The sequence below is a fragment of the Mustela lutreola genome, chromosome 10 (genome assembly GCF_030435805.1).
Source record: "Mustela lutreola isolate mMusLut2 chromosome 10, mMusLut2.pri, whole genome shotgun sequence".
Lineage (NCBI taxonomy): Eukaryota > Metazoa > Chordata > Mammalia > Carnivora > Mustelidae > Mustela > Mustela lutreola.
Window position 1 is genome coordinate 25,125,943 of NC_081299.1, and position 24,166 is coordinate 25,150,108.

General features: G+C 45.2%; 1 protein-coding gene across 1 annotated transcript in view; it reads right to left on the minus strand.

Annotated features, from left to right (window-relative positions):
- The window catches only part of CSMD2 (CUB and Sushi multiple domains 2), a 616,179-nt gene that overhangs the window by 107,839 nt on the left and 484,174 nt on the right, over positions 1-24,166 (minus strand). Inside the window, exons 32-41 of the mRNA XM_059136925.1 lie at positions 22,306-22,419; positions 15,867-15,962; positions 14,485-14,688; positions 14,004-14,128; positions 12,988-13,084; positions 11,537-11,641; positions 6,468-6,586; positions 5,879-5,948; positions 3,871-3,987; positions 811-1,020 (exon numbers count right to left, since the gene is read on the minus strand). Of these exons, the coding sequence (XP_058992908.1) occupies positions 811-1,020; positions 3,871-3,987; positions 5,879-5,948; positions 6,468-6,586; positions 11,537-11,641; positions 12,988-13,084; positions 14,004-14,128; positions 14,485-14,688; positions 15,867-15,962; positions 22,306-22,419 (1,257 nt within the window). The remainder of the gene's footprint in view (positions 1-810; positions 1,021-3,870; positions 3,988-5,878; positions 5,949-6,467; positions 6,587-11,536; positions 11,642-12,987; positions 13,085-14,003; positions 14,129-14,484; positions 14,689-15,866; positions 15,963-22,305; positions 22,420-24,166) is intronic.

The following is a 24,166-nucleotide window of genomic DNA, read 5'->3' on the forward strand; positions in this document are numbered from 1 at the left end:
TAGCATGTATTAGATTGGAAAAAAGTCCAAAATTATGAAAAAAAAAGTTGGTGGAAGAATCTGGAAAAAGAGTTTAGCATAAATGGTTCAGTCAGTCACAGTAGGGAGGCATCCGAGGGAGTTGTTGGGCCTACCTAGGGCCACGGCATATAGTGGCACAGATCGGGAATAATCTGCATAGCCCCAGGTGATGGCCCATCACACAGGAGAAGGGAATGGATTGGGCTTGTTCCAGGGAAAGTGTGCCAGGAGGAGGGGGTCCTATCACAGGATTTCACCTCAGCAAGGCAGAGCCCCAGTGAGCATAGTCAGGAAACCCTGTGTGGGAGTTAATGGACTTATCTCATTGTGAAGGCTCAAGGGACACTCCTGGGTTGTTACCAGAATCCTCCATCATGAGATAAAAGGAGCTTTGCTGAGGATAATTTGGGCCTGACACTTAGAGGAGGATTCAGAGAGACTAAGTAAGCCTATCAAGGCTGAGGGGAAGTGGCCATCTGGCCACTCAGGGATGTCCTATGGGAACGTTCAGGGAAAATTGTTGGCAGCTGGATCTGGACAGAAGGCCAATGGTGCTGTCGGGCCTTAATCCTGGAAAAACCTTGTCAAGGGGGTTAGATATCTTCATGGGGCCGGAGAGATATGCCACCAAAGGGGAGCCTGCATCTATAGGCCTGCCCACCACCCCTCAGCCCTCCCTGTGTTCTCTCTCCCCCTAAGTAGAAGGCTGGGAATACGGTGGATGTGGGTAAGAGAAGGGGATGGGCAGGAGGGGATGTGCAGAAGGCTACGGGCACTCTAGGTCCTTACCCTGATACTCCAGCTTGAATCCTGGCCTGTTCTGGGAGTGGTCGCTGTGGAAATACAGAGTGGTCTCGTGGGATGTAGAGAGTAGGGAGCCTGGAAGCTCGCTACCACTGAATCTGCCCATCATGCGGCTGGTCTCGTAGGGGCCATTCCGGATCTCTATGAAGTCATGGTTGGGCTCGGTGGAGAAGTTCAGGAACTGGATGTGAGCCCCTGGGAGCAAGATAGAGGCAGACAGTGCCCAAAGCAATAGAGTCCTGCTTCAAACATGTGGCCTCATGGAAGCCTTTCCTGCCAGACCTCACGCATCCCTACTACTGGCTTCCCCCTCAACCGAGATTGCCAGAACATAGTTTGGGGAGACACCATCCAGTCCAGTCTTTTGTCTTGATGCAGGATTGAACTTAAAAATACATTATTCGCTCAGAATGAAGGGCATCGATCATTCCAGAGCTCTGTTCCGAGTCCATTTTATTTTACTGAAAACAAAGCTCAGGGCTAACAATTGATTTGTAGTTCCTAGCCCTACTAGCAATACAAAGATAACTTTGCTAAAATAAACTTTTTACTTAAAAATATCACCACTTAAAAATAACTATACCTAATCAAAAGACATGAACTTCAGTACTGGTATCTTCTAGAATACTTACGATAATTCAGAAATTAGAAAAATACATTGTCAGTGAAGTTTATGCTTTGGGATCTTACTGGATTAATCAAGATCTCCTAACAACCCAATAGGTTAAATGGATCTGATTAAGCCCTTAACTTACATAGTGATATACTCTGCAGAATGGAGATGGGAAGATTGATATTTGTTTATAGCTGAGATGTCCCTAAATTATATTGAGGAAATGTATTTATTGTGCATAGGAAAATATCCATTATGTTGATTGTGAAAACCTAGTTGCAAAGTAGTATGTACTATATAATTCTAATTTTGGTACTAAAAACCCAGAAGAATGTTCATTGATATGAATATCAGATTCACTAATAATATTTACTGAGGATTTGCCGTGCATCAGGGCTGTGATAGGCACTGCTCAGGGATGAACAATATCTATTAGGCCCTTGTCTTCACAAGGGGTTACATTTGATTGGTGACGACTAAGCTATAAGTATTATCTCTGCATAGTGGGGTTACAGATGGACTTTAACCTTTTAAACATTTATCACCTGTAGTTTCTAATTTACATAAATGGAGACATAGGTGTGATTTTTTTTGCATCTAATTAAATAAATTTTTATTTAAAATTATTAAAAATTAAAGATTTGATTTACAACGTTGAAGACCCTTCATATCTCCTGCTCTCTCCCATTTGAGGGTCACTCATGGATCGGGAAGATACCTTTCCAGTTCATGGTTTTAGATTCTTAAATATATGTTTGATTTGTTTGTCTCAAACATGTACATGCATGTTGTTATACTGCACAGGAGGTTTTATAAGCTTTTTTATTCAATATTGTGCTTTTCAAGGTCTATAATTTTATTTTATGAATTATCCAACCACACTATTCACTACCCTATTAATGAAAATGCAGATCACATTTCCAAATCACTGATAATTGTGCAGTGAACACTTTAGGACGTGCGGTCTACAGCCTACGCATCATCCCAGCACTGTGGGCAGCGTGTTCATCAAAGGGGCTCTTCCCGGATGCCAGATTTCTGAATTGAATGGGTGGGGAAAGGCGTGGGCTTCACTACTGCCATCTGGTGGTAACATCTTGTAAATGCAGAGGTTCTGTACACACTGAAACCAGGTGCCATGCTCAGGTCCTCACTGGAGTCCAACATTCACTTGAAAGCAAGGACTTCTGTGATTGCACCCTGCAGAGGGCTTGTTCTCCAGAGGCTGAATAAGCACACAGGCCTTAGAGTTAGAGAGCTCTGGTGGCTGAACATCAGGACTAACAAGAACAGTGATGTACCTCCCACTTAAACTTCTGATTTCCTTTGGATGTTGTGCTCCCTCCAACTCTCCATCTCTATCTGTCTCTCTCTATCTCTATTGCTCTATCATCTGATAATCTTGTGGTCCATGCCTGGGTGCAGGGCTATGGGGTCTCCTAGCTCCTCTTCCCTCAATCTCTAAAATCTGGAGTTCCCCAAGGCTGCCAAAGCGCTCATCATTTTGTACCCTGATTACGTACCCCCAGGTTCCTCCAGAAGATGGTACAAAGTATGAGACTCCATCCTCTGAAAGGTCACCAACTCCTCTCCTTCCCTCAGAACAGATTTAAAGCAGGCCAGTTCAGTCCCTTTCTCCTGAAAGCCCCTTCTCTATCAGAAGACCCAGTCTTGGTTGAATAGTTCAGAATAAAAAGAGGTGGTTTTCATTCCTGAGGTCATAGACTGGGAGACCACAGGCCTGTGCAGGAGCCATCCCCACAGGACGTTCTGTCCCTGGGAGCAGGGAGGTGACTCAGGCAAGATGACCCATCAGCTCCACATCACCACAGAGCTTTTATCTCTTCAACAGAGATGTTGGGGTTAAATTATATCCCCAGTCAGGAATGAATCATCAGCAATTAAATTTTGTACCCAGACTGATGTCCTCCACACCCCACCAACCCCCATGCCTGGCATACTCCATCTATACACACACACACACACACACACACACACACACACACACGCCAAAACTCCCACTCTTTAATACCAGCCAGAATGTGCATATAAAGAATGCAAAGTCTATATCATATTGACCTTGGCTATATAATTTAATTAGTATGAGAAATTGGATATTGAAGTTAAAAGCACAATTTGAGGTCCAGTCTCTGTTAAAGACTTTTTAAATTCTTTTTCAGCCACTCCTGAGTAATTTCTCATTCTGCAGTCCTGAATTTTAGCTCATTACTCAGATAATAATAATAATAATGGCAATCTTTCAGATTTTCCCTATATTTTATGTTCCCAAAGTGTTCATTCCTAGCATTCTTAACTGGTCTTCACAATTGTACCAGAGGTCAACAGATGAGGAAGTAGAGAGGTGGGGTGCTCTACTACCTTGGTCAAAGTCATAATGAAGGGTCACCAAGGGCCTGGGTGTGCAGACTTACCAAAGCCCACGGGGAGTGCTATCTTCCAGGAACAGTCCATGTTGCTGGGGTAGTTGCCGGGGAAGCCGGGGCTCAGGATCACCCCCTCCATCTCTTCCACTGTGCCCCCACACTGCGCTGTGACAATGAGACCAGACAGAGGGTTAGGACAGCATGGAGGAGGGTATGGGGTCATGCCAGTGTTTGGGTGCTCCCTTACAGCAGCAGTTTCTGATCCCTTCCCAAGTCATGAACCCCTCTGAGAATCCAAAGGAAGCAACAGTAATCTCCCCTAAATGACTACACACACAGGCAAGATTGAACAAATTTAAGTTCAGGAAGGCACTGCCCAGCCGGCCACAAACCCGGGTTAGGACTCTTGACCTAGAGCTGGCCCTCTGCAGGTCAGTCCCCTTAGTAAGGTCATGCAGCAGCACTGGTCTGCTCCAAGAGGAGTGTGACCATTCTTACGCTATGCCTCAAATCTCTATCACTGTCCAATCAATTCTTCCAAGACTCAAAAGAAAGGCTGAAGGGAGGGGACTGTCATGCACAGAGTCCCCACTTTGTGCCAGGCTCCATGCCGGGCTCTGTGCAAACACTCATCCCATAGGGTTGGTTGGCTCACAGATGAGCCTACCAGGGGCCCACACTTGCTCTCTGTTCGTCCTCAGCCAAAGTGACTGTGATTAGTGTTCCATGGGGAGCCAACCATGAGGGGTTAGGGCCACTGACACTCCAGCTGAGGTGATGTCAGAGTCACCTAAGATACAGGGCTAGAGCATGAATACAGCCTGGTCAGTGGACATCAATTATTTTTTTCTTTTGCAGGAAATGGTTGTGGGAGCTGCAAGGGATTAGCTAGTTAAGGAAACCAGAGAAGGAGGGGGAGGGGGGATCTGCAGGGTCCAAATGAAGGCCTCTAGGGAGAGGGCGACAAACAGAACCATGCCTGGGTTCAGAGTGGCGGGGGGAGGGTGCTCTGGCACTGACTGTCAAGGTCACCATCCCAACTCTTTCACTTCCTATGTGACTTTGGGCCAGTCTAAACCCCTCCAAACCTCAGTTTCCCCCACCTATAAAATGGAGCTGACCGCAGGACCTACATCATGGGGTGGTCCTTACATTACAGCAGAAGGGCCTTCAAGTCACTTAGAACAGGGGCTGATGCACACAGTAATTGGGTGACAGGCACTCTATTAGCGGTAGCTGCTGTTAACAGGAGTGGTTTCCTCCGCAAGAACTTCGTAATATGGAGTGGGAATGGGCGGAGTGCTTCAGTCTGCCCAGACACATTTCTGGCCACAGAGCAGGCAACCACACCTTGCCCAGTGGTGAGATCCCAGCAGGGAAATGCCATTATGACTAAGGGATGCTCCCTCCCCGCTCATTTTGCTTCTTATCCCAAGGTCAGTCTTGATTTGTACTTTACAGTTGGCGGGGCATCAGAGAAAAGTATGGTTCCATCCCCGATGGTGCCAATCACTTTTTAATCCTTAAAAGCCTTAGTTTTCCCATTTGCAAAAATGAGGGCAACGATACCTCCCCTGAAGAGCTGCTGTGAAGAAACAGGTAGGCCATCACTTGCATACAGTAGACACTCAATAAGTGTTATGTCCTCCCTCCCCAACCCAACCAAGCTAGGCCCTTGTTTCACCAGTAACCCGCCCCCTTTTCTCTAGTGGCAGATTTTATCCACCTGTCCCATGAAAAGCCACAGGGGAAGGCTTCAATTGCCCAGAGTTTCCATCGGGGCTTTGGTCAATTATCTGGAATCAGGATGGTCATCGTAATGTTTTCAAACAGGTAAGCCTCTTGTGATACCTCATTTGATGGGCGAAGGTCTGCAGAAGTCACGACCAGCTTGTGTGACAACCACAAGGCAGCCTACAACGACTCCCTTTCCAAGAGATCCGGGACACCAAACTGTCCTTTGATCTGAGCTTGATCTCCATGAGATGTCACTGAACCCAGATCTCTGGCAGGAACAGGTATTATGAATGGACTGAGAAGATTGGGGCTCTCTTACCAATACAGAGCGGCGGAGGGTAGTTCCAGCGGCGCACAGTTCCGGGCATGCAGGAGATGTGGGCGTGGCCCTGGAGGGATCAGGAACAGGGGTGGGCTCATTGCCCCCAGGGGCACAATTGCATGTAATGTGCAGAACAGGGGGTTTGTTCAGGGGCCTTGTGTTGAGCAACAAGATACACAAAGATCCACGAACCCTCTGTGGGGTGGGATGAGGCAGAGGGAGAGAGACTTTGGGGAAGGATGCTTATTAACAGCCATTACTAAGGAATTCTCATTACTAAAGTTTCCTTGTGAGACTTCTTTAATTACTAGATTCCCTCCTGGCCTTCAAAGAAAGATTTAATTTTCCTGGAGTCTAATCAAACTGAAACTTTGCAGGAGCCCATTCTGAGGCTGGCTGATGCAAACGCGCCCAAGTCAGCAAAGCTTGTCTTTTGCATGAACAGCTCTGGGAAAGGACAGTGGTCCCTGGGGAACCCGAGGGGCTGCTCCCTGTTCTTCAGTGACTGCAGCTCAACTGGCGAGTGGCTGGTCAAGCACATCTCAGGGGCCTCCTGCTTCCTGCCCGCGGTGTCGAGGGGAGGTACCTGGAGGGCATATCCTGGCTCGCACTGGAAAGAGACCACATCGTTCACCAGGTAGCGCTCGCCAGTCTTCACCCCGTTACTGGGCACAGCCGGTTCTGGACAGCTGCTCAGGCCCACCGCTAGATGAGACAGAGACAAAGAGAAAGGAGGAGGGACAAGCCCAGCAGGTCAGTGCACCAGTAGGCAGAGGATAATGCTGGCAGCGGGGAGGAGATGGGGCTCCAATCTGTACTTTCTTTGCCCTCTGCCTAGAGACCAGTGCTTCCTAATCCTCTTGCCCTCCGAGCACACAGAAAGTCAGAATATTTGTCCAGCACAGAGGATCAATAGACCAATGCTCCCTGGGGTGGGTGGCCATCAGGCAGGTCATGTACCTGCCCCCTGAGGTCAGCAGAAGGACTCTGGAGCTAGGGGGATGCCCAGCTCCAAACACCCAGACCTCTCTACTCAGCTTCTCCTGCACCATTCCCAGACCCTCAACTTCCCTTCATTTTCCTTGTCTTAAGAGGACAATTCTTGGGGGGCAAAGAAGCTGGGGGAGGGGAAGGAAAGGCAAGGAGGAAGGAGAGCAGTTATCAGAGAGAGGCCTCTCAGTGTCACTCAGAAGGCTCTGAGAGGCCCACTCTCGGGGACAGACTGTCCAGAAAAAAATTTGCCAGTGGGTGAGACTCTCTGCTGCCTTATTTCTCCTGTTCTGCTTTTAAGGTGAGGCCAGTTCCTTTCTAGGAGTACTACTGGGGGTTCCCCATGCCTAGCCCCCCACGGTCAACTCTGGTCCTTGCTCACTGCCGGACCTCTTACCACCTCCCTCTCTTTCCCTGCCCCCGGGCCATCCTGTGCTCAGAGGCAACTGACATTTCTGAATCTCTCTCCTTGAATCATGGACAGCCTTCCTCAGCAGTCCGAAGTGGGTCCCCATCAAGTGTTATTCAGAATCTCATCCTCTCACTGGATATTCTAGGACTGTCATGATCTTGGCCCAATCACTTTCCAAGATCACCTCTAAGGGCTCTCAAACACTCCTTCATGATCCTTTCTTGAGTTTCAAAGTTAATCTGTACTTATTCACTCCTTACTCTATAACCAGCATTGTACACCGTCTACGCTCGGACATCCATCCTAATCTTCCTCATCGGAGTCTTCCTGCTCTCTGCCCATCCACCATCATCACTGGAGGAGCACTTACTGAGACTTCCCACCAGCAAGGCTGGGGCAAAAGGGGCCCATGCATCATCTTCTGCTCTTCCCACCTCCCTTCCTGAAATCATCCTCATCCAGCTTTGAATTCCCTGTTGGTGGAAACTCACAGCAAGTGGGAGTGGAGCATCTCCTGACTGTGGGATGTGCCCCACAGCGGTCCCTCTGCAGCTGTGGGCACTTAAGGTGCACCAACTAAGATGAGATAAGGTGCACTAAAGAGATCTCTGTGTACTGAGGCATGAGACTGGCGGTGCCGTTTTCCAGGAACAAGGGTGGACAGACTTTATGGTTTGGTCTGATCCTAGGCACCTGCACAGCTCAGAGAGTTTGGGAGCAGGCATCCTCAGCCCTCCTGGTTGATTCCTGGTGGATACCTTCTGATAGCCCTCCTAGTAGATCCCAGATCCCTCGGGAGATACAGGCTCCCCGGGGAAGCCACATGTTATGTAGCAGAAAAGGGATGGGAAGGGCTGGCCAGCCTAGGACACCACCAGCCCCATCTCCTTGTGGAACTGGTGATATGTCCTTGTTCCACATTCAGAGCTGACAGTCGACATGCACATCAGATAACTACATGTGCTTTTTTCCTTCAAAGGAAAATTCACATATAACAAAATCGTAACAAAATACATACATCTTATGCGTACATTTACTGAGTTTTGACAAATGCCTGCATCTGTATAACTCCAACCCCTATCAAAACTACAGAAAATTGCTAACTCCAGAAAGTTCCTTTGTGCCCTTCCCAGGCAATTCCTGTCCTACATGTGCCTTTGTGTGTGTGTGTGTGTGTGTGTGTGTGTGTGTTTTAAAGAGAGAGAGAGAGAGAGAGAGAGAGAGAATATGCATGTGCAAGTGGGGGCAGGGAGGGGTAGAGGGAGAGAGAGAATCTGAAGCAGGCTCCATACTCAGCATGGAGCCAGAGGCAGGGCTCAATCTCAAGACGCTGAGATTATGACCTGAGCCAAAATCAAGAGTCAGACACTTAACCCCCTGCATGTGCTTTTAAGAAGTGAACATGATTCTTGCAAATGAAGGCTGTTTCGGCCTATGTCCAGCTGGGCAAAAGAACCCAAGGACAAGATTAAAATAATATCAAACTGAATTTGAAGTACTACACCTTGGCTGTCTTCTTGTCTCTTTCTCCCCACTCCTCCTGGCACTCTAAGTAAAATGTAACACAACTCAACTCGGTATTTAGTGGGGTGACCACAGCTTAGTGACTGAAACCTACTTAACCACTCGGCAGTGATAGGATAAGGAGAAGCAGAGAGAAAGAAAGGGAAAGGCAAGAGCAGAAAAAAAAAAAAAAAAAAAAAAAAGGAATGAGGAGAAAAGTGAAATCCAAGAGAGAAAGAAGGAGACAGAGAAAAGTCCATTCTAATTTCTCCTACAGTGCACAGCCCTGACTTTATTTAAGCCATATATGCAACAATGGTGGAATTATTTTTTATCATATGCAATTTATCGCTTTCAAAAGCATATTGTTCCATTTCCATTTCAATTAAATCAACATTAAGTGAGTCATAGCAGCAGCTATGACTTTTCAGTACCCTTCAAAACCATTTGCCTCTACAGTTAATTCTTCCCCTCTGCACCCTCTTTGTAGACTATCAAATATTAAGAGAACAGTAGCTTAACAAAACAAAAATGATTTTGGCTCCTACGAATTTCAGTCGCTTCTGTTTTCCCTCAGCCCTTTCCGCTGTAAGAGGACAGTGCTTGATAAACATCAGCTACAAAGAAAACTACCAGTTCCCTTGAACAACAACAACAACAAACTGAGGAGAGGTGAATTTTTTTCTGGGAATGAGACAGCAGAATGAAAAGATATTTATGAAGAAAGTGTATCTTTGGAAGAGGAAAGAAATGAAAATATTTAAGGGAACATTTAAGGACTCCTTAATGAAATGAAATGAAAATACTGGATAAGAAAACAAAATTGGCTAGAACAGAGCAATAGGATAAAAGGAAAAATGTGAACTTTTCAAGAAACCTAGCATACTTCAGTTTACCAGGAGAGTGAAGACTTTGAGGTCTGCAGGGGGAAGGTTGTTAGAGGTCCCTGTCCTATCCTCTGGCCCTCAGGGTCTTTGCTTCAAGATGTCCCAGGTCTTTCCTGCCAAGTGCACACTTCAGTTCTTTCAGGTTACAACCAACCCAGGATCCAACCAATCCTCTCCTAACCATCTGAATAAAGATCATGTGCTTGGAGACCAGTGGATCATCTGTAGAACATCCAATGCTGACCTTATCAGGCCTCTGGCACCAACTGGGGCTCTCATCTGGAAGGCCCATGCTGTCCAAGATGGTCAAGCCAACTCTGCCTTCCCGTATTCTCACTTCTCATTCCAGCTTAGCTCAGGCATCTGCTTCTGTAAGGTCTCACCTGGCCAGGTTTAGTTCCCCTCTTCTGTACTTCCTTAGCTGCTTCAGTTGCACTAAAATTATTGCTCTCTTGTCCCCCTATCTCCCTGGACTTCGTGTGTGTGAGGGCAGGAACCCATATATTATTTATCTTTGTTCTGTGGGTATCTAGCACAGGCTTGCCACATTGTGGACAGTCAGTGTTTCTTCACGACATTGACCTCTCCATCTGTCCCAGGGAGAAGTGACCATGCTTTTCTTTGAATTACTGCTCTACCATCTGGGGACATCCATGAGAGCACCTGGAATCCTGTAATGTGCTTCTCGGTCCCAGTGTCTGCCTCTCTTTAATTGACTTGGAGGGGACTTAATCATCTCGATCTCACCCAGTCCTAGCAACCCCCAGCACAGCACCTGGCATATTATAAACACTCAATAACTATTTGTTGGATGAATGAATAACAGATGCCTCTGCCTACCTATTCTTTTTTAAATTAATTTTTTAACTTTTTAAAAATAAACATATAATGTATTATTAGCCCCAGGGGTACAGGTCTATGAATTGCCAGGTTTACACACTTCACAGAACTTGCCATAGCACATATCCTCCCCAATGTCCATAGCCCCATCACCCTCTCCCAACCACCTCCCCCTGGTCCCCTTCAGTTTGTTTTGTGACATTAAGAGTCTCTTATGGTTTGTCTCCCTCCCGATCCCATCTTGTTTCATTTATTCTTGTCCTACCCCCCAAGCCCCCCACATTGCATCTCCATTTCCTCATATCAGGGAGATCATATGATAGTTGTCTTTCTCCGATTGACTTATTTCACTAAGTATAATACCTAATCACGAAGCATAATATTCTGCCTACCTATTCTTTCCTCTACCCAGAGGGGAAGGGAATGGCAGGATGTCCCTGGATGAAAACAGTCTCCCCAGTAACCTCTGTCTTTGTTGCCCCACCAGGCACATCCACAGCCTTATTTTTCTAAGAGTTTTTCACTGTGACTACTTCAAGATATTGGAAGCCAAGATGGAAGGTTCTGAGAATGGAGTGAGAAATCTGGTGCAAGAGGAGTGAAGTTTCTCATGAGGACAAGAACTTCAAAGACGGTTACATCATAGAAGCCAGGCTTGGAGAGGACAGGTTTCAGGAGCAGAGGAGAGCACCTGAATTTTCCCTACATCCCACATTCCATACAGGACCTAAGTCAATGATGGGGCTACCTTCCCATTCCTGGAGTGGACACTGGGGAAGTGCACAGGTGTCTGGGTAACAGATACTGGAGTGAGAGTCCTGGCTCCACTACTTACTGGCTGTGCAGTCTTAAGGAGTTACAGGCCTTCTCTAAGCTTTAGCATCTTCCTCTAGGTCTGTGGTAAGGTTTACACGGCATAGAGAATATACAGCCCCAGTGGGCCCCCTGCTCATTGTGTGGGTCCTTAATGCCTGTCAGTTCCCACCCCGAGCCCCGTACACAGCTGAAACTTTGGATCCTCACTTTTGTACTCCAAGTGGAAGCCGGCTGCTGACACGCTGATATCTGAGTAGAAATGAAGGTAGAGCTGGTTGGAGGTGCTGTTCAGAAGGGCAGGCACGGTTGTTCCTATGGCAAGGAAACAGGGACCATTCATGCTTAACCATCTCCAGCCCCCGAGCTCCTTCCCATTTCTCTTGCGTTTGCTACCTGCTGACATTCTGCTCCCAAGATCCTCAAAGGTCACCAGTTATTATACTTGCTACATGACAAATTAGCACTTCCCGCCCGCACCCCCCACCCCAGCCAGGAGTGCTGGGTCTTCTTCAGTGGCCGAGGGAGACAAGACCTCAAACTCTGTGTAAAGTGAGCAGTGGTAGAACCATATGCCAGCAGAAGGGGATGTTCCAAAGGTAGTCGAAGAATTTGGTCTCTTTCCCAGCCATCTTCAAAAAATCCTAAAAGCTATACTACTCTGGATATTCCAGGCAGTGTAGACCATATATATGGTGCATACAACCCTTTTTTGTATCTTGGCAACATGGAATTCTGAAGTCTGAAGGACACGGATGATTACCCGGGACATAGGACAAAAACACACACCACACTCAGTGAAGTCTGCCATTGGAATGGAAAACCGTGTAGCCATTTTGGAAAACAGTTTGTCAGTTCCTCAAAAAGTTTAAATATAGAGTTATCATATGACCTAGAAATTCCACTGTTAGGTATATACCCAGGAGAATTGAAATCATGTTCCACAGAAACTTCTCCAAGAATGTTGATAGTAGCATTATTCATAATGAGCCAACAAGTGGAAACAACCAAATGTCCATCAGCTGATGGATGGGTAAGTGAAATCTGGTCTATCCACATGGCAGAATGTTGGTGCATGTTACAACATGGTGAGACTTGAAAAAATGATGCTAAGTGAAAGAAGCCAGACCCAGAAGGCCACATATTGTAGGATTCCATTTATATGAAATTTCTAGAACAAGCAAATCTATAAAGATGGCAAGTAGGTTGCCAAGTTGTGGTTGCCAAGGGATGGGGGAGGGGGAACTATGGGGAGTGCATGCAAATGAGTTCCTCGTTTATTTTTGGCGTAATGCAAATGTTCTGGGATTAGAGAGCAGTGATAGTTTTAGAATCTTGTGAATATACTAAAAACCTCTGAATTGTATACTCTCTTTTCATTGTAGCATTATTACAGTTTTATTATTGAGCTACAATTGACATGTAACATTATATTAGTTTTGGGTGTGTGACATAGTGATTCAATATTTGTATATAGCATAACACGATCACCAAAATGAGTCTAGGTAACATCTGTGAACTGTACACTTTAAATTGGTGAATTTTATGGCATGTGAATTACATGTCAGAAATAATAATGATGGTGATGATGGTGATGATGATGACGATGATGAAGTCCACCCCTGCCCTCTGAGCTGAGGCCCCTGGAAGGCCCACCTCACCTGAGAAACTCCCCAGCATGGTTACAGTGTTGTCTGCACCATCAAACACCTCCAGAGAGTCCCAGTTTTGTTCTGTGACAAAACTGATGACTTGAATCTGGGAAGGCAGAGGGATTGAACTGTTGGTTAGGCAGCCTGTGTCCATCTGTGTCCCTCCCTCCTCTCTTCTCCATTCATGTAGTTAATTTCAGTACTTAGCACCCACTCTGGGGCTGACATTGTGCTAGGTGCTTCCAATAAAAATGAGATACTGTCCCTATCCGCCCCACCAGGACCTCATATGCCCAGTGGGGAAGACAGTTGTAAAATGAAGGGTCATAAGACAGTGGGGGTACTTTGTTAGGCAGATAATGGGGAAAGGGAATTTCAGGAAGTGAGACTACTTCAGTCTGAATGGACCCCTCCCCATCTCTCACATGTTCCTTGGGTTCCCCACCTTCCTGCCTGGATGACATCAGACATCCTGCAGCGAGAGTCCAGGAACCCACTCCTGGCCCTGCTTGCTGCCTCTCTCGTGGCCTTGCTGCCATAACCAGTTCCAGGGCCTTCTCCACTTGACTCTTACCACTGGGGGAACAGTTTGGCCCCCGCTATTCTCCTGTAACTTGGGCTTCAGGTGTGACACTGAGGTGTGTGCCTGGGGCTTCTCCATGCCTCATCTGCTCGCTTTCCCTCTCCTGCAATGTGCCCTTTTCTATCCCCCATCATCTTGAGAAAAGAACCCTTTAAGCAATCAGAAAAATACCTTCTATGACTCTTCTTCAGTCTCTGTATTTCTTTCAGTCCAGGCCCATTTCCTCTTCTGGCTTTTCGCGATGGCCTGAGCTGCTGCCACCCCTTCTCTTTCCTGAGGTACCTGGCTCTCTCTCTCCACACCCCCTAAAGCTTCTGGACCTCGAACTGCTTTGTTTCTCTGCTTGTGGACCTCACCTCCACATCTGGCCTGAGGGGCAGGGACAGGGCTGAAATGTTTCCTCCAGGCCACCTGCCACATTGAGGCCTCCCCTCACCCCTACCTGGATACCAGCACCTTCGGGGACCATGATCTTCCACACACAGTTGAGGCTGTTGAGGTAGGGCTCTGGGAAGCCAGGGGACAGGATGGTGCCCCTGCGCTCTGTGAGGTTGCCTCCACATGGCACTGGGAAGGAGGCAGTTCTGGTTAGAGGTTTCTCCAGCTTGTTTTTAGGTTTCCTAAGGGATCCTTCCCCCAACACTCCTCCCAGGGCCTCCCAGCCTCTCTTGCTGACTGTTGGCTTCTCCCACAGGCCCCCATTTGTGCTCCTTCCATGGCTCCTGTCCCTACAATCCTCCTTCCCATGCATCCAGTTCCCAGCCACCCCAGCTCCACCCCCTTGCTGTCTTTACGCCCAATCCCCAGGACTAGCAATTTGGCCTGAATAGGACACTCTACTTAAGTTATGCTGGTGGGCTGGGGCTGCTGTTGGGTCTCCCTGGCCACCCGCTCCCCAGAGTCTCGGTTGTCTAGGTACTCACCCACACAGGTGGGCGCTGATACATTCCACTGGGCCAAGGCCCCTGGTACAGGAAGGCACTCGATTTCTGGGGACCCCTGCAGGGCATAGCCGGAGTTGCAATCGAAGCGGACGATGGCCCCCACGGAGAAGTCACTGCCCAGCCTCTTGCCATAGCGGGGTTCCGGCACAGAGCTGCACTGTGTGGCACTGGTTCGGGGTACCGCTGCAGGGGACAAGGGCACTGAGGGGCAGGCCTCATCCCTCTGGAAACTGGCCCAGGGATGGACACACAATGGTACTAGAGCTGAGACCATCTGGATGAGACCCTGAGAGGCTCTGGGCACTTTCTCCCAGGACAGGGTAGGAGTTTTCCAGAACAAGGCCATTTTACTGAAATATATTTGCAGCACAGTTTCTGGAAACCATAGGAGGCAGACTTTAGACCCAGCTGTGTTTGGTGGCTCCTCCATGATGCCCTTTGACTATACTATCAGGGGCCCACGTCCCCTTACAGGGAGAATGGCCCTTCTTCTTCCCTTTGTCCTGCCTTTGGCCTCTTTCCCCAGGTGCCTTAAGACTCTGTCCAGGACTCTACTCTCATGGCCTGAATCTGAACCTCCCCTCACCCTGCCCACATGGCACAGAGTATGCTTTAACCCAGGCCCCAGATATGGCCTGCTCCTGTGGCAGGGGAATGCAGCTTCTCCTGGGTAGTGGGATGAATGGGACATGCCTAGAATGGGCCCTAAAGAAGCAGGCATGCTTCTGGACAAGCAGAGGTTGGGGTCTGCAATGAAAGCCAGGGCACTATAAGACTTTGCCTTTCAAGACCAGAGAGGAAGGGAACAGACATTGATCACCTGCCCAGTGCCAACTACTCGGAACTCTCTTAACTCATCAGTAAGGTAACATGCTTACCCTCATCTCATAGGTGAGCAAACTGGAGCTCTGAGGGGTGGAGAGGCTGGTGCCCAGTTAGAAAGTGGCAGAGCTGGGATTTAAAACCATGTCCACCTTGATTCCAAGTCTGTGTTTTCTCCACACTTTTACTATGCTTTGCAGAGAAAACCAAACTCCATGGGAGAAAGCCTAGGTATAAGCCAACGTCCCAATGCCAACAGGACTGTGCCAGACAATGGGGAAAGGAGAGGGCAGGAGTCAGCTTCCCATGTCTGATTTCTTCCTCATTTGACATGGAGTTTGGTCCAAAGCTTGTCTGTTGGGCAAATGGGTACCTAAATTCAACTGAATTTCAAGGAACTGCCTTAAAAATCAATAGCTGCCCTTCAGCACCCTAAGACTAAGGCCCAGACTAAGATCAAAAGTTCCCATTCCTTTGGTCAGGGAGTCACTAAACAACTGAGATTGCCTTCACACCTCTCACAGCTACTTCCTGCATACCTTGGTAGACAAAGTGGAAACCTCTGGCTGGTACTTGGCCTTTGGCACTGAACTTAATGAGAACTTGATTGGAGGTGGCCAGGGGCAGCGATTCTCCTGCCGAGATAAGGGGCGAGGAGGAGAGGAAGACGGTGAGTTCATTGGCCCAGTAGAGAAGATCCTGGCCAGGAACGAGGTGCTGGCCATACCCCCCACAGAATTTCTTTCCATATCCCAGGTTTTCCTGAAATATAACCTTCCATTTTTACTGTTCAAGATTTGCAGAAGGCTTTAGCATACATGGTCTTACCTTGATCCATGTTCATTGCGAGGTTGGCATGACAAAATTTCAGTGACCCATTTAATAGGTCAAGAGAGAGGATCAGAAAGATTAAATGACCTTCCCAGAAAGGAGAAAGCTTCTAGACATATGTTGACTTACAAGGATGGGAAGAATGGCCGTTACCAAACTGACTGGTGGTTTTACTTGGAAAACGGACATTAAAAAGAAAAATGACACCAGCTTCTGGGAAGGAGGGTGATGTGAATATGTGAGAGTAACTGACCTTTCCTAGATGCTGTAAAATGATAGATAACCACAGCAATTGTATAATTTAATGCTTATACTAGGACACTTGTGAGAGCCAATGGGTATGTTATTAATTGGGACAACCAAGTGAAAGCTGGGACTGTCACAAGCAAAGCAAGATGTATTGCCACCCAACTGAAAACACACAAATTGGGGAAAATCTGCATGGGTGTAGGATGCCTTTATATCAGAAGATAAAGTTTTAGCTTCTTGTTGATGTGGTACAGATGGACAGAAGTAAAGATAATACCAACTGGACCGACAGCTGTGAAGTGTTGTCCTGTTTAGTCACTCTCTTGAGATGGCTGCAGGACTATGGCTTGGCAGTGTAACAGCTGCTCTGTATGTGGCCCCATACAGCCTTAAGAATACCTGAGATAGCTCCTGCCCACTCCCCCACCCCCCACCATCAGAAGGGAAGCTGAGGTTGCAGACAGCCAGGCTAAGTCTCCACTGCCGTGAAGGTGGGAGCTGGGACCTTCCAAGGAGCAACTGGGAAACACATTTGGGGTCCAACCAGTGCTTCCAGAAAGCCCATGTGATGCTACCAGCCACAGAGAGCAGAAAATTTTATATAGCACGCTATTTACATGTGACCCAGATGGCTGAGCCTGGCTAGGAGTCATTGCCCCAGATAATTTCTGGATGCCAAAGCAAAAAGAAAACTCATGAAGCAAAAGCCTCTCTTTATTATCACCACTGTCCCTGGCTCTTTAACAGATGTGAGTAGAACAAAACTCAAATCTTTCATCCTCCCATCCTCTGGCCTGATATGTGGATTAGGACTCCTTTGATCTCTCACGAACCCATTCAACTTCCAACCCTGGATGTACACAGACCTCCCTCTTCATGGATAAGCACATAGTAAAATCCCTGTACAAAACATAAGCTACCAAAGGGTGAAGACCACCTAGAAATCAATGCAAATATTTTTATGTGAACTACAAAAAAGAACAGGGAAAGAAATCTCAGAAGATTTTCAATTGTGATTGTCATGAGATTAGATCTCATACTGCATCTGTAAAGTCATAGAGGACAGGTGTGCCAAAGAAAGTTCTGAGATCAATAAAGCCTGCAAAACTGAGAAGCACTAGTACATGGTGGCTGTATTCTGTAGAAATTGAACAAAGAAGTGGAGATTAAATTTGGGAAATTCTTCCAGAATGCACAGGAAAAGGATAAAGAAATGAAAATAATGATAGAAATCAAAAGTGATATGGAAGATATATCAAAGGAACTCCAATATGCATATATTAAGAATTCTAGAGAGAGAGAGAGAGAGAAGACAGGAGAAATGGAAGGAGAAGAAATGGTTTACATAAGAAGATAACTTTCCTAAGCTTAAAAAAGACTTGAGCCTCAGACTAAAATTGTTCTCAAAGTGCCAGATGTAATTAATGAAAAGAGATTTCCACTGCAACATATCCTAGTGGGCTTTTAAATTTTAAGTATAAAACACAAAAATATAAAAAGGCATCCAGAGAGAAAAGAATGGGTTACCTACAAGGATAAAGAATCAGATTGGAGTCCACTTTTGTGACATTAACTGTTGGAATGAAGTGGAACAGCAGCTGCGGTTTTGAAAGAAGCTTGTGACCCGTAATTTGGTTTACAATCAAGTTGTCATTTATATGATACATCAAAGGAAAGACATACTCATACATGCAAGGTGACAGAAAGAACTGCAGTGATGAGGCTGTTAAAAAATAAATGAATGGAAATAGGGAAATCAGAAACTTAGGGATAAAGCCAATGAAGAAAATATAGTTAAATCAAAATAATTATTGTCAATGAGAAAGCAAAACTAAATAAAAATGTAAACACTTGTTCTTGGGGAAGAAGTCCATAATTTACAAATAATTACTAATAACATTAATATGAAATATATATATATTTAGAAATATCTAAATATATATGAGAAAAACCTTGGAAGTTAGAGATGGGTCAGATATGAATGAAAAAGCAAGGAAGCAAAAGTAAAACAGAAGAAACAAAACCCCACAAAGAACAAAACCAGATGACAGGTATCAGACCAAATGTAAAATGAGTAAGTAAACATCCTCTTTAAAGAAAAGGACTCTCAGAGAAAATGAGGAAAGATCTATCAGGTGAGCACAGATACAAAAATGGTTGGAAACACAAGAAGACAACAAAATATCATAGTTGTAGTGGGATCTTTAAATGCACAGCATTCTCAATCACTGATATATCAAATAGAAAAACAAAATGAAAATTATTGAGTGGTGGTCCTCAAACTTCCCTTCCCCCACTCAATACCACTTAGGGACCGGGGCACACCACTCCCATCACCTCATCAGTGTTTCTTCGAACAAGGAATAACAGATGATTTGAGAATATTGATATTTATACCTATGGGTTCTCTCTACCTACCTATTCATCCATCCATCCATGATATCTATTTCTTTCTATCCATTGGTCTTTTACATCTGTATCTATACCTGTATCTATACCCACATTTATGTATACAGGTCCTAAATGTACCTCTCTCTCTCTGCCTATGTCTATATTTCTATAACTAAACTCATATCTCTATCTATCTTGAAAATCAAGAGATTTTGAAAAAGCATCCTACCCCAAGAGATCCTGACTTACATTCCTGGCTGGGTGTACATATGTGGGGTGTTAATATAAAAAACTCATTTCATTGAGAACCACTGATAGAATGGAATTGAATAATAAAATTGAGTAAGATTGGTCTAATGGCTATTACAAAGTTAATTTAATCCTAACAATAGCTCTAGGAGGCAGAAGTTTTCCTCTCAGCATTTTACACTGAGGGAACAGCAGCTAGAGTGGTCAAGGTCTGGCCCCTGCAGCCACCTAGCTGGCAGGGGGCAGGGCTGAGATTAGGGGCCAGGCAGTGAGTGCTGGGCCTGGGCTCCCAGTCTCTCTGTGGCTTCTCAGTCCTGCAGAGACCACAGTCTCTTCTGAGATACTTAAGGAATTTAAGAAAATGTCTTTGGCTACTGAGTGGACCTCATTTCATCCCCAGAGCAGAAATGGTTCAGGATATATTCTTTCACCATGTGGCAATAAAACAAGAAATTAACACAAATATTTAAATGTAACAAGAACAAAACCCAAGTTCCTGGAGAAAAAGAAGAGGCAAGCTTGAATGACTTGGGCAAAAGGAGCAAAACAGGATGACAGATTATCTAGAAAGTACAGAGGAAGACAATAATACATGTCAATACTCATAGCATGAAGCCTGAACTATGCTTAGAAGGGAGTGTACTGCTATCCATGTGCTCTTCATTACACAGGGAAAGTAACAAACAAAGCTCTTAGTTCAAGGAGTTAGCACAAGAAGAATAGCATAAACTGAAGAAAACAGGAGGAGAGACATTATGAAATAAACCCAGAAGTTAATTAATTAAAAAATAACAAAGTCCAAAGTAGAAGCAATAAAAAACACAATGATGGGCAAAGAGGGGCACTAAGAATATAGCCCTTGGTGCATAAAGGCAGGGGTTTATAACTGCGAACACAAAGGAGATCCAACAGCATCGGAGTCTATGATATAACCTATGCTGCTGAATTTAAAATAATTACAAAATGGGCTTTTTACTAAAATATAGAATATCCACATTGATATTGAGGTAATATACTTGAATAGTGCAATAACCATGGAAGAAAATAAAAAAGAAAAAACACTGAAAAGGAAGAGATAAAATAATGAGACAAATTTATTTGCACAAGATATTGCTTCTTGCCTTAAGGGCCCAGGAGAAATCAGTTGGCAGTGTTAGCATTATTACAGAGGGCTCATTGACTTTACAAAATGACTATACCAAAAATACCAGTCTTTTAATATAGTAGCAGAGCCCAGCTAGAAAATATAGCAGAAGGAAGAGAAGACCCATTCACAGCAGCAACAAAAACAAAAACAAAGCTGCCATGAAATATTTAGGAGTGAAGATAACAGAAAAGAAATATGGCTGAAGTGAAAATTAGAGCCCCTTCCCCAAGGTTATGAAAGATACATCAATGGAGAGACATGTCATGTTCTTGGAAGGGAAGAGGGGTAGCTGTCATAAAGATGTGAGTTCTACCTCAATGAATCAGTAGGTTTAATGGAAGTTCAATGGGAATTCTGATGTCAATTTTTTCAACTTGACAAGATATTTCTAGGAGTTATTTGGAGGCAAAAAGGAACAAGAACAGTCAATAAAAATTTCAAAAGAAAGTGAGTTTGGGGACTTATAGTATCCTATGTTTAAAATGATCATAATATTAAACGTTTTCATAATCTTACATTAAACTTTTGGGCACTGACACATAAATAAACAGACACTTAAAGACATGGATAAAAACTCTAGAAACATATCCTTAACTTCATAAAAATTTAATAGATGTAAATCTGGCATTTTGAAAGTTTTGTTAGGACAACTGATCAACTAAATTTGAAAGGATATGGTTAGATTCTTCATTACAAATAACAAATCAAAATAAATTCCAAAGGTATTAAAGCAAAACAAACTGTAAAGAAGCAAAAGAAAACACAGAATATTTACTTAATCAGCATAAAAGTAAAGGAGAAAACTGTAAAAGAGAATATTGATAGATCTGATATCATGGGAAATTTAAATGGTCTGACATTAAAACACACCCTGAAGAAAATTAAATAGCAAATGACAAACTGTAAGGGAAGGCTTTTTATAGCATATAATGCAGACATGAAGTTTTTATGGTATGTGATATGTATAGCTTGTAATAATATGGAGCTTTCCTAAGTCAATAAGAAGATAAATGCTAATAGAAAAACCAACAGCAATTTACAATTAAATTCACAGATAAAAAAATGCATGAGCCAATAATTACATTATAAAAAGGATAACCCAACTAGTAATAAAAAAGGCAAATTAAGAAACAAGATGCCATTTTCACTTTTCAAGCTGATGATGTTTTATTTCCTCAATTAGCTAGTTTTTGTGAGAATAAAACATGCCCTCTAATTCATTAGTGGTGAACAAAGTGGCAAGAACTTTCTAGAGGGATGTCTGACATTTTGGTATATCTCAAAATCTGGGATTTTTGAGAATTCCGTTGAAACAACTGATTGGCTAAATTTGAAAGAATATAGTTAGGGTCCCATAAAAAGCCTTAAAAATCACACATACCCTTTAACTTGACAATTCTACTTGTAGATAATCTAAGGTAATTGTCAGAAATGTATTTAAAGACATATGCATAATACAGAGTTACTACTATTCATGAGAGTGAAAAATTAGAAACAATCTCAATGTTCAATAACAGGGAATTCATTACATAAATTTTTTTACATAAATTTTAAGTAACTATATGATAGACTATTTTGCATAATTTAAAAATCCTGTTATAGAAGAAAATAATGACAAATGCTCACAATGAACATTTCAATAAAAATATGTATATTGTTTTATTCAATAAAATATGCAAAAGATTAAATCTCAGTAGATATAAAGGCTGGGGGGAAATACACTCCATCTTTCAGTGGTTCTTTGTGGGTGGTTTGTATTTTAATTCCCCATACAATAATTTTGTCTTGCCTCTAAGTTTTCTACATTGAAAATGCAGTATGTTTATGATTAGAGAAACATGATGGGTCAAGAATAAATCAACAGGGGAATACTAACCACTTGGGGGCAGCGGTGTAAACACAGCTCTGGGTGAGGGTAGCTTCTGAAGCTCCCTTCCATGTTTGGGCTCCTAGCAGCTGACTGTCATGTTGAAGAGATAGCACCAGCGCACAATAGAAACAAAGTTGTGTGGTTCCACCTGTGGCCAGGCTTACAGGGCCTGTTTCCCTTCAGTTGGCCCATGATGCCCTCAGCCCACCACCATCCCCAACGCCGGCTTAGCCCTGGGTACCTGTGTGGGAGCCCGAGAGGGAGCTGAGGAGCCGGGAGTGCTGGCTGTGGCCATCATGCACCTCCACCACGTCGTTGAGGGCTGTGTGGAAGAAGGCGAACTGTCCAAACACCACTGTGGAGGAGACATGGTGTGGAGACCTCAGCATGGAATACTGGCCGCCATGTTGGGGGCAAGGAACTGGAGGTGTGGGGGCTGCAGGCCAGGAGCAGGGAAGCCTTGGAGGAAGTTGTTGGCTCCTGGGGCTAACTGCTTGCTGAGGCTTTCTACTGGCTGATCAGCACACTGGCCAGATGCCAGCCACAGGGTTGTTTGGAAGTGGAGAGGGCCACCTGGCATTCTCCCTCATGGGTCAAGGTAACAGTGAAGACTGAACTCAATGGTCAGGGGTGGTGGAAATGGTGCTGAGCTAACCCTATTCCTTTCTCAGATGGCAGTGGGCAGCTACTCATGGACATGGAAGGGCTTTTGGCAATGCCCCCTCCCATTTTTCATATGATCTCAGGAACCCTGTATTTTCCTTTATTTTTTCTTCAGAAATCCAGCTGACCAGGGCAGCCCTCGATGCAAGATCCCCCCCAGTTAAGAGGAATAAGGGTGGTGACTAAGCAACTGCTCCTGGGGAAGGAGCAACTGTCTGAAGAATGGGCAAACATCTTTAGCTTATTTCCCTCTGGCCAAGCCAAGGGAAGAGGCAAAATGGCATTTATTAAGCACCTACTGTGTGCCAGGTACTCACTAGAATGCACACTCTGTGAAAGCAGGAATATTTATTATCCTGTTCACCTAACTCAGTACCCATTTTCAGGGCTCCAAAATGTGCTCTCCCTCTTGCTCCTCCCTCCAACCCCTATGACTCCTTCTCCTTTCTCTCCTCCCCTGGTTCTTGCCCTCAGATGCACCTGATGAACTGGGAGGCCAGTGCAGGTCTTACAGAGAGCTGAATTGGAGCTGTGCCTGCTATGGAGCCACTGACACAGCCCTTCTGGCAGTGACTGGAAGAAAGGAGGTAGCTGAGGAAAGCCCCTGTGATCACTGCCCTTCCTCCAACCAACTCTCTGCATGGAGGTTTCAGCCCAGTGAAACTAACCTGCCTTGAGGTTGGTTCTTTTAAAGGCCTCAGCTCTTTATCATGGGAGGAATCCAAGTACAAACACACCACTTATCGAGGATTTTCCTCTGTGTGATTGGACAACTTTTAGGACTTTACTACTGGTGAGCCTGCAGGTCAAAAGCTCCTACCACTTAAGTATATTGGGGAGCATGTACCCATGCACCTAACTGTACAGGTGCTGGGGTGGGAGTGGTCCATGATGGCTGGAGCTGTAGGTCAAGATGAGAGTGGGAGTTTATAGAGGGCAGGGAACATGTCTCGCTCATGTCTGTAGCAGAGTGCATGGACACTGAGAGATGCTTCACAAATGTTTGGTGACATCAGGCCTTGCCCTACACCCACGCCAGCCTATCTCAGGAATCAGTGCCAGCTCTCTGCAGGTTGCCCCATCCGTCCCTCTCCTAGATGGTCAGGATGGATCAATGTCCTTTATCCCACCCAACACCAGTCCTGCTTAGAAATAGTTGTTACTCTTCCTATGAAGAGGTGATCCAGGGAGAAAGCATCAAGGTGGGTCACCTGATTGATTGCCCAGGTACAACCAGGCTGGTTGTCCCTTAGAATTTCCTGAATCCTCCAGGGATAGCAGGACTCTTTGATGTCCCCACTGCCAGGTGGCAAGTCTGGCTTCTTTTTGCCTGTGTCTCTTGGAATCTCGAGGTTTTTCTGCTGTCTCAGGACACTGACCTGCTCCTCACTTTTCTTCTTGGCCCTACCCATAGTTGCTGGACCAGGTTCCCAGTCTCA